Consider the following 10,734-nt stretch of genomic DNA (forward strand, 5'->3'; position numbering starts at 1 on the left):
AGATCATAAGAAAATAAAGCCATCAGGAAACATTGCTACTATGCCATTAAAAAAAAAAATCCATAATTGTTAATAGTGATTATATCTGAGTAAAAATATGGGCAATTTAAATTTTATTTGTGCTTATTTCAAGGTGCAGTATTTTCCCATCAAAAAAAATTTTCACTTTTTTTAATTCAAATTTCTATATTGAAAAAATTTCAAAAGCAATACATATTATCTTGAAAATACAGTAACGATACAGAGTAGCAAGGATATATGTTAAAAAAATATTTTTTTTAAAAGAAAAAACCCCCACTAACCTGCCTTAATCTGAAACCTTACTGGGAAGAATAGGATGTAAAAAAACGTCTGTGGCCTATATTATACATTACACTATTTTAAGTAAAACAAATTTTTACCAGCATACTATAGTGCACCAGAAGTGATTCTACCCCAGTAACTCAGAAAATGTACATATACTTCAAACACAACATTTTCTAAATTAATTCATATTTTCACTCAAACTCCATAAGTATGTGTTCTCCCCCTTTATATTCTCTATCTTGGGAAATAACCTCACCAACCACTCAATAGCCCAAACCAGGAACCTGAAACTATGTGTAATTCCCCCTCCCCATTTCACAACAATTAACCTCCAGGTCCTTTTGGTCCAAACTTCTTAGCATCTCTTGAATCCATTTTTCTATTTGCAATGACAAGACTTAGGCTTCAGTACTTCTTACAGGACTACTACTAGAGACTCCTAAATATTCTTTCTTTGTATAGTCTCACTCTTCTGCATTCCATCTTCTTCAAAACCACCAGTTATTTTCTCAATCAAGATATCTCATCAGGTCACTTCATGTTTATGATCCTTTTATTCTACTTAGAGTTCTCTAAACTCTCCCAACACTTAAATATTTTGTTCTTTCTGCTTTGTATACCTCTTCCACTTTCACAGGCTAACTCCTTTTTATTCTTTAGAAATGAACTCAGTTATTTCCTCTTTAAGAAAGCTATCTTTGGCCCCTTCAGTCTAGGCTTAGTACTCCTCCTAAGTATAGTCTTTGAACTTTACCACCACACTTCTAATATTATTTGTTATTGCCTCCATTAGATGATAATCTCCTTCAGGGTAGGGACTGCCATAATTTTTTCTCTTTCTACAGCTCACCTAGTATAAAGTTTCTTAAATGAATGCTTATAGGTCTAAAAAATATATAACTATTTATCATATAATGGCTTTCAGAATCCAGCATAATTATTTCTTTCCTAAGTCTATTATTGAAATGGAATTCAATCTTATAGTAAGTAATTGGGATATCACTTTTATGTCTTGATACTTACTTCTTCCATATCTTTCCACATTTCTTCACATTTTTTAATAAGTTCTTCTTCAGCATCTGTAACATCTTCCACATCTGTAGTACTATCTGGATCTAGATGTTGCTGATTCACTGACATGGGCCTTGTGATTTTCTTAGCCTTGTAAGAAAAACTAAAGTAAAAAATATTCATTTAATAATATTTGTTGAATACCCATTACCTGTCAGATACTCACCTAGGAGCTAATGATGTAACAGTGAAGAAAATAGGCAAAAATTCCTCCAACCATGGAGCTTACATTCTAGGTGAGGAAAACAGAATAAACTAAAAAGATTAAAACAAATATAAAGAAGCTATAAATAAAAAGATTTTAAAAATATAGTGTTGCATATCAAATAATTTGTAAGTACAATGAAGAAAAGCAAGACAAGGAAGAAACACAGGGAGTGCTCAGACAGGGGCAATGTAATTTTACATAAGGTGGTCATATAAGGTCAATGAGAGGTTGACAACTTAGCAAAAACATGAAGGAGAGAAGGATGTAAGACATGTGGATATTTAGGGAAAGAGGCTCCAGGCAGAGGGAAATGTAAGTACAAAGGCCTTGGGGAAGGAACATGACTGCTGTGTCCTAAAGCATTAAAGTAGCCACTGTGATTAGAGCAGAGTAAGGCAGAGAATACAAGATGAAGTCAGAGAGATAATAAGGATGAGATCATGTGGGCTTTGCAAGTCATTTTAACGACATAGGCTGGGATGTTAAGTGATTAGAGGGTTTTGAACAGAGGGATGACATGATTTGAATTGTATCTTAACATTATAACTCTGGATAACTACAGCCAGTAAGGAGAGAAGTAGGAAAACCAGTTAGAAAGTTACTGCAATGATCCAAGTAAGATGGGGACCAGGATAATATTGAGAGAGTACAAAATGTCCAATTCTAAATATATTTCCAAGATAGAGCCAAAAGGATTTCCTAACAGTCTGTTTATAGAGTGTCAAAGAAAGAGATGAATCAATTATTATTTTAAAAGTTTGGGCCTAAGCAATTGGAAAGATGGAGTTGCCAGTTACTGAGATGGGGAAGATGATAGAAGAAACAGATTCAGCAAGGCATGAGGTGATGCTAATTAAGAATCCAGTTCAGGACGTGCTAAATTTAAGGTGTCTATTAGTGGAGCTGCTATTTAGGCAACTGGATATACATGTTTGCAGTTCATGGGAAAGTTTCGAGCTAGAATTTGAGAGTCATCCCCATACAGATATTTAAAGCCATGAGGCTAGGTGAGATCAGAAAAGGAAGAGTGTACAGATAGAAATGAGAAGAGTTCCAGACCTGGAGAGACTGAAGAGATGAGGAAATAGTCTGAGAAGGAGTGACCTAAATAGTCTGAGAAGGAGTGACGCGTAAGGTAAAAGGAAAAAAAGAGTATGATATCCTGAAATCCAAGATCAGTGCTCAAGGAAGGAGTGATGAACTATCAACTACTAGTGATAGGTCAAATAAGATAAAAACAGAGAATTGACAATTTACTTGGCAATATGGATAAGGGACTGTATTTTCCAAAAATAGTCAGCAATATTTCAGGTTGTCACTCCCCAACTAGAGGCAGAGCCTCTTTACCCTCCCCCTTGAACCTGAGTATGACTTTCTGACTACTTATATGAATAGAATACAATGAAAGTGATGTCACATGACTTCCAAGACTAAGTCATAAAAGGCTTACATCTGTCTCTCTCTCAGAATACTCACACTTGCAACCCAGCCATCCTATAAGGAAGCCCAAACTAGCACAAATAAAGGGACCACTTGGAGAAGCCCACACTGAAAGGAACTGCGGTTCCCAGCCAAAAGCTAGCATCAACCATCAGACACACGTGTGAACAAATTTTCTGATGATTCAGCCCCCAGGCTTTGAGTCTTCTAGATATGAACCCAGACATTGTGGAGCAGAGACAAGCTGTCCCTCCTATGTCCTGTCTGAACTCCTGATGCAAGAATCACTGAGCACAATAAATGGTTGTTTTACATCTCTGTTAATGAATGCAAGTCTGTGTGCCCGACACACAGTGAGGCCAAACAATACCAAAACGTCAGAGTTTGGAGCAGAGAAAGGTTTATTGTGGGGCCATGCAAGGAGACTGGTGGCTTATCCTTAAAAACCCGGAACTCCCTGAAAAGTTTCAGGAAAGCCCTTTTATAGGAAAGGTGAGGGATGGGTGTGGTTAGTTGTTGCAAACTTCTTCAAGTCAGGTCCTTTGTTCTTGAGGTCAGGTCACGGTCAGGTCACAATGTTCCCGTAAACCTCCAACAAAACAAACGTTATTCTCTGTTCTGACAAGAGAGGGCAAGGTCCCAAGGCTCAACTTTCACCCTCCGAGGTCCAGGCCCTGGCTAAGAGAAGGGGGTTATCCTGCCCCCCTGTGTGGGGGCGTGTATCCTGTGTATCCTGCCCAGGAGCAGGCCAGTTATCCTGCCCAGGAGCGTCCATCCTGCACCCAGTCTGGGCCCTCCCGCCAGTGCCCAGGCCTGGCTGAAAAGACAGATCTCAGCTGGCGGCGCCCTCAGGGCCAGGTTCCCAGACCCTGCCCAGCCATCATCACTGAGGGAGCAAGGTGCCCAGTACCCAACCTGCCCTCAGGCTCCTCAGGCCATCCAAACCAGGTTCCTCGGACCGTGACCCATGGAGACTGCCACCACCATTAGGTCGAGGAGGTAGGGATAGGGCAGAGGTTCACTGCTGCTTCAAGGCCTGGGCCCGGCCAGTGGGTGGCCAGGGCGAGGGCTCTGGTGCTCAATGGGACACAGCCCTTAGCCTGTCCCTGGGCCCCCCAGCTCACCCACCAGCCTGAGGCCCGAGGGTCTGGGGAGAAGCCCACAGTCCTCCTCGCACTGTACTCTCTGCTGTGAGGACCACTGCAAGACTGACCATTGCTGGAGCAGGACCTCTAACCGCCATGCTAAGAGTCGTGCCCCAATGGCTGCACGCCTGCCCCACTCCTATTACATAAGTTTTGGAGTAACTTGTCACACAATTTCATTAAAGTAAATAACAAAAATGGAGGTCATTGTTAACCTTCATAACGGTAGATTCAGGAGAATGGTGGAAGTGAAAGCCTCACTGAAGTAGACTCAAGAGAGAATAGAAGGCAAAAAGAATTGGACATATCCAGTACATAAAACATTTTCAAGAATTTTTTTCTCTAAAGGGAAGGAGAAGTGAGGTACCAGCTGTAGTGAGATATGGGGTGGAGTTTTTTCTTTTTCTTTTTTTAAGTTAGGAGGAAATACAGCATCTTTATATGATACAGTAAGAGAAGCAAACATTGCTGATGTTGAAGAGAAAGAAGAGGAAAGAGAAGAATTAGATCTAATACACGAGTAGAGGGGTTGGCTTAAGATAGATATACATACAGTTCATCCATTTCAGTGGGAAGGTAGGCAGAATATTAGGGGCACAGATACAGACAGGTAGGTGAATAAATGTGTTGGTAGGAGCTTGTGCAAGTTCTACTTGGATTGCTTCTCTTTTATTAATGAAATGGTAACTAAAGTCATCAGCTATAAATGAAGATGGGGAAAAAGCATTGGAGATTTAAGAACAAAAAAAATGTATAAAATAGATATATAAGAGAGTGGAAGAGGGTAAAATAGTAGGATTACTAGATAACATTAAACGCCCACTTGAGATTAGTAGTCATGAATTTAAAGTGAAAGTAGAACATGGTTGTGTGTTTTCCTCTATAGTTTAACAGCATAGGTGAAGACAGAGACAAAGTAAAAGAATGACAAAGTCTCTCAGGTATGACCAGAGGAGTGAGTAGCTAAGATGGAGAATATAACCACTGGAGAAAAGGAGGTCAAGAAAAAGAGAGGCCAGGTTATTTGAAAGATCATCTATATGGATATTAAAATCACCAAGAATTACGACAGTATTGCTGGAGAGGGTGACAGTATTACAACAGTATTGCAGGAGAGGAGCTAAAAATCTTCAAGGAATGAAGGAGCCTGACATAATCCTGCTAGATAACTGCTGCAAGGAGAAATGATTGGTGGTACAGTCTGATGGCATAAGATTCAATGTTGGGTAACTTTAAGGAGGTGGACAGAGCAATAAAAAACAATGAGGATGTCTATCCCACAACACCAAATGCAAACCAGAATAACCCACCCCCCAAAAATACTTCTTTCACATGAAACTTAAATTTTATATTGCTTAATCTATGACTTATCAACAGAGTTTTTAAAAACGTAAATAGATATGTCATAGATTGGAGGACTCCATATTGTAAAGATGTAAATTCCTCCCAAGTTGATCTATTCAATCTTATTTCAAAATTCTAAGTTTTTGTGGCACTTGACAAACTAATTCTAATTCATATGGATGTGCAAATGACCAAAAACAGCCAAGACCCTCATAAAGATTAAGATGGGAAGACTTGCCTTACCACATGTTAAACTTATTTAAAAACTATACTAATTATGATAGTGTTCAATCAGCACATAGATAGGCAATTGAACAATGATACACAATACAAAGCCTTTCTAGAGTCATACATTTACAGACCTATGATATATACTGCTTTTTTTTTTCAGGTATATTTTGGCCCATACACACCTCCCTCATTCTTTTTAACAAACGCATAGTATTTGTGGGGAAAAATAAGCCTAGATATACGTCTCAATCTTTATACTACTCCTCCATCCCTCAAAAAATCCAAACCATAAAAAAGAACAGGGAGAAAACATTTTTTAGATCTTGGATTAGGAAAGGCCTTTCTAGACAAAACTAAGTAAAATCACTGTATAAAATTTTTAAAATTCCGAATAGATAAAGATATCATTAAAAAGTTAAAATTTAAAACCCAAAAACTTAAGAAAGAAATTTGTAATATACTTGGCACCCAAGACCTAATTTCCTTAATGAATAATGAATGCCCACAAATTAATAAGAAAAAACCAACAACCAATCATAAAAGAAAAAAAAAAAAACTAAAAAAGTGATCACTATAAAGTCAGGCTATTAATTATTGGGTTGGCCAAAAAGTTCCTTTGGTTTTTAAGTAAAAATAAAAGACACATTTTTCCCTTTTACCAAGAACTTTATTGAACAACATATTCACCCTTTTGTTCCACTACCCTCTGCCATTTTTCAGGCAACTTCATAATTCCATCTTCCCAAAACTTTTTACCTTTTTGAGCAAAGAACCGTTCCAGGTGCCTTTACAGTCTTCCAGGGAATTGAAATTTTTCCCATTAAGAGAATTTTGTAAAGACCGAAATAAATGGAAATCTGAAGGTGCAACGTCTGGTGAATATGGCAGATGAATCTGAACTTTCCAGCCAAGCTGTAACAGTTTTTGCCTGGTCATCAAAGAAACATACGGTCTTGTGTTATCCTGATGGAAGGTTATGCATTTTCTGTTGACTAATTCCGGACACTTTTTGTCGAGTGCTGCTTTCAGTTGGTCTAATTGGGAGCAGTACTTGCTGGAATTAATTGTTTGGTTTTCTGGAAGGAGCTCATTAATAGAGGACTCCCTTCCAATCCCACCAGATACACAACATCACCTTCTCTGGATGAAGACCAGCCTTTGGTGTGGTTGGTGGTGGTTCATTTAACTTGCCCCACCATCTCTTCCGTTACACATTTTGTACAGTATCCACTTTTCATCACCTGTCACAATTTGTTTTAAAAACAGAACGTTTTCATTATGTTTAAGTAGGGAATCGCATGGGGAAATATGGTCAAGAAGGTTTTTTTCGCTTAACTTATGTGGAACCCAAACATCAAAGCAATTAACATAACCAAGCTGGTGCAAATTATTTTCAATGCTTGATTTGGATATTTTGAGTAGGTCATCTGTCTCCTGCGTGGTATGACGTTGATTGTTCTCAATGTCTCAATTTGATTGCTATCAACTTCAACTGGTCTACCCGACTGTGAAACATCGTCCAGCGAGAAATCTCCAGCATGAAACTTCACAAACCACTTTGGACATGTTCGATCAGTCACAGCACCTTCTCCATACACTGCACAAATCTTTTTCTGTGTTTCAGTTGCGTTTTTACCTTTCTTGAAATAATAAAGCATGATACGCAAAAATGTTGCTTTTTTTCTTCCATCTTCAATATTAAAATGGCTACACAAAAATTCACCAATTTTGTTAAGTTTTTTTTTAAATGCACGCAGATATGACAGCTGTCACAATACAATCTAACAAAATTGTTTCAAATGAAGTTAAAGACAACTAAGCGTTAGTAGGGCCATCGTAGCGAAAAAACCTAACAAATCTTTTGGCCAACCCAATACTTTTGGAGGGAGGGAGAGAGGAGGTAAAAGGAGATGGGGAGCTCTGATTGGGATGGGTCAAATGGAGAGACTTCCGAAGTGATTATCAAAATTTTATTTCTTAATCTGCGTGGTGATAAAGGTGTTCGTCTTATAACAATTTATAAACTTTATATTTATTTTGTGTGGGGTTTTTCACATCTGTATTGTATTTGCAATAAAAAGGCAAACAATAAAAACAATCTAATAGAAATGAGTAAAGAACACAAATGGGGAATTAAAAAAAAACGGAATTACCTTTTGAATATAGAAAAATGCACTTATCCTTACTCATAAGTCATAAAAATGCAAATTAAACAAAAGTTATTTTTCATTCAGACTAGCAATAATGGAAAAATTAATAAAAAACAATATTGGCAAGAGTGTAGAACAAAAGGCATGCACTGTTTGTAGACCAATCCCTTTGTAGGATAATTAGCAATATCCATCAAAATTTTAAATGCATTTATCTTTTTACCCAGAAATTCTACTCCTAGGAATAATCCTACAGATAGATACATTTGCATACGTCTACACAGGTATGCTTGCTGCAACATTATCTATAAAAAAACTTTATGGGAGTGAACTCTTCAATCAGACTGTCTTGGTTTAAATTCTGGCTTCAATACTTACAAGCTGTATGACCTTGGACAAGTCACTTAAACTATCTGTGCCTTGGTTTCCTTATCTGTAAAATGAAGATAATATTACTTACTCTATAGGATTGTTATGACAATTAAATTAGTTAATATACGTAAAGCTCTTAGAACTGTGCCTAGCATATAAAGAACTATATCAGTATTGGCTATTAACATTAATATTAATGTTAATAGCCAATACTGAATGTCAACTAGTAGAAAGCTGGTTAAGTAACTTATGCCATATCCAAAACTGTTTACACTAAACATCTTCCTTGCTACACACAAAAGATACAGTTAAGTTCACAAAGCCATAAGCAGTCATTAACAATTTTTGACTTCTTTGCTTAAAAATATTCTAACATTATATAAATATTTGTTTTAAATATACCTTAATTTAGAAATTAAGTGCAAATTGAACTTTCCCTGCTTTTAGAATACTAACCAATAAAATACATTATCAGTATGCAAAATGTGAAAGTCTGTGTGTGTGTGTATGTGTATATAGATATTCAACAAGTTAGCTGAATGTGCAGCTCAGTGTAGCATTAGAATACAAATAAATAAAATCACTTAAGGGTTTAAATTTATCCTTTCCCCACAATTTGTACCCTTAAATCTACCTTTCTGTAAAGAGAACAAGTCAATCTTTTGAGATCCCCAGTTGGTACTACAATTTCGAATCATTTACTAAAGAACAATAGTGCTATATTTAGGGATACTATGGCATACAAACTTAAAAGATCTAACACCAAGACCTAATACTAATTAAAGAACCTCATACTATCGTTGGAAAAAGAGTAATATACATGAAATCAAGTAACAGAAAGTACCCATGTAATCCTAACCTGTATTCATTTATCCAACACATTATCTTAATGTGTGCCCTTTGTCAGACACTATGGCTCTAGCTGTGTAGGTGAAAAAGTCTCTGTCCTCATGGAGCATACATTTTCACTGAAGAGAGACAATATAAACAAATGGACAACTAAATACCTGATACATTTCAGGTAGTTAGAAGTGCTATGATGTGGTAAATTATACAACAAAGACTGCAAGTGCTTTCAGAATTCACAATAGAGAAGATCAAAGAAATCTACCTGTAAGAACGAATGGCTTAGTACAGTGCTCAGTACACAGTACTAACTCCCTAGAATGATAATGATTATGAGAAGCTGTAAAGGTGACGGCTAGATTTGCTGTGGAGATGCTCTCAAGGCATTAGAAACAAGATTGGAGGCAAGTATGAGCATGTAAAATTTGTGAGACACAAAAGAAACTGGTCTGATTAGAGCAGAAGACAGAGAAGAAATGAGACTTGCAAGGTAGGACATGTCAAATAATGGGAACCTTTAAAATTTAAGGAAAAAAAAAAAACCTTTAAGAAGTATTTCCTATGGGCAGTTACTTCCCTGTATCTGGGATCCACCTCAAAGCAAAAGTAAAGAAGAGACTTATCTGGTTTGAAATAGGCAACCAGAAGGCTTTCAGTAGGCTTTTGGAAGCAGTGTTTTATGGAGGGCATTTGACAAGTTACATTTATTGGATAAAAAAGAAGAGATTAAGATTGTAACTTTTACACATAGATCAACAAAACAGAATAAAGAGCCCTGAAATAAACCCACACATATATGGTCAAATAATTTATGACAAATGAGCCAAGAATACATGATGGGAAAAGGACAGTCTTCTCAATAAATGGTGTTGGGAAAACTGGACAGAATGAAACTGGATCACTATCTTACACCATACACAAAAATTAACTCCAAATGGTTAAAAGACTTGAATGTAAGACTTAAAACCACAAGACTCCTAGAAGAAAACATAAGTGGTAAGCTCCTTGACATCGGTCTTGGTAATGATTTTGGGGGTTTGGCAAGAAAAGCAAAAATAAACAAGTAGGACTGTATCAAACTATAAAGCCTCTGCACAGCAAAGGAAACTATTAAGAAAATGAAAAGGCAACCTACTGAATGTGAGAAAATATTTGCAAATCATATATCTGATAGGAGGTTACTACCCAAATGCATAAAGAACTCATACAACTCAATACCAAAAAGCAATCTTATTTAAAAATGAAAAGATCTAAACAGACATTGTTGCAAAGAAGACATACAGATGGCCAACAGTTATGTGAAAAGGTACTCAACACCATCAAGTAAATGCAAATCAAAACCACAATGAGATATCACTTCATACCTGTTAGAACGGCAATTATCAAAAAGATAAGAAAAAACAAGTGTTGGCCAGGATGTGGAAAAAAAGGGATCCCCTGTTCACTGCTAGTGAAAATGTAAATTGTGTGGCCACTATGGGAAATTAATGAAGATTCTTCAAAAAGGTAAAAATAGAACTACCATATGATCCAGCAATTCCACTTCTGGGTGTTTATCCAAAGAAAACAAAAACACTAATTCAAAAAGAAACATGCAGTCCCATGTTCATTGCAGCATTAT

At 36.8% G+C, this 10,734-nt stretch overlaps 1 protein-coding gene across 2 annotated transcripts in view; it reads right to left on the reverse strand.

Moving 5' to 3' along the window:
* Positions 1-8,323, reverse strand: part of CENPK (centromere protein K) — a 33,310-nt gene extending 24,987 nt beyond the window's left edge. The window contains exons 1-2 of one of the 2 annotated variants that reach the window (XM_059919322.1): positions 8,274-8,323; positions 1,330-1,480 (exon numbers count right to left, since the gene is read on the reverse strand). In XM_059919322.1, the coding sequence (XP_059775305.1) occupies positions 1,330-1,446 (117 nt within the window). In that variant the 5' untranslated portion in view covers positions 1,447-1,480; positions 8,274-8,323. Of the gene's footprint in view, positions 1-1,329; positions 1,491-8,273 lie in introns of those variants that run through there. The other variant, XM_059919321.1, reaches the window with a different exon arrangement.
* Positions 8,324-10,734: the final 2,411 nt, after the last annotated feature.

Source organism: Balaenoptera ricei, chromosome 3, assembly GCF_028023285.1.
Source record: "Balaenoptera ricei isolate mBalRic1 chromosome 3, mBalRic1.hap2, whole genome shotgun sequence".
NCBI classification, from domain to species: domain Eukaryota; kingdom Metazoa; phylum Chordata; class Mammalia; order Artiodactyla; family Balaenopteridae; genus Balaenoptera; species Balaenoptera ricei.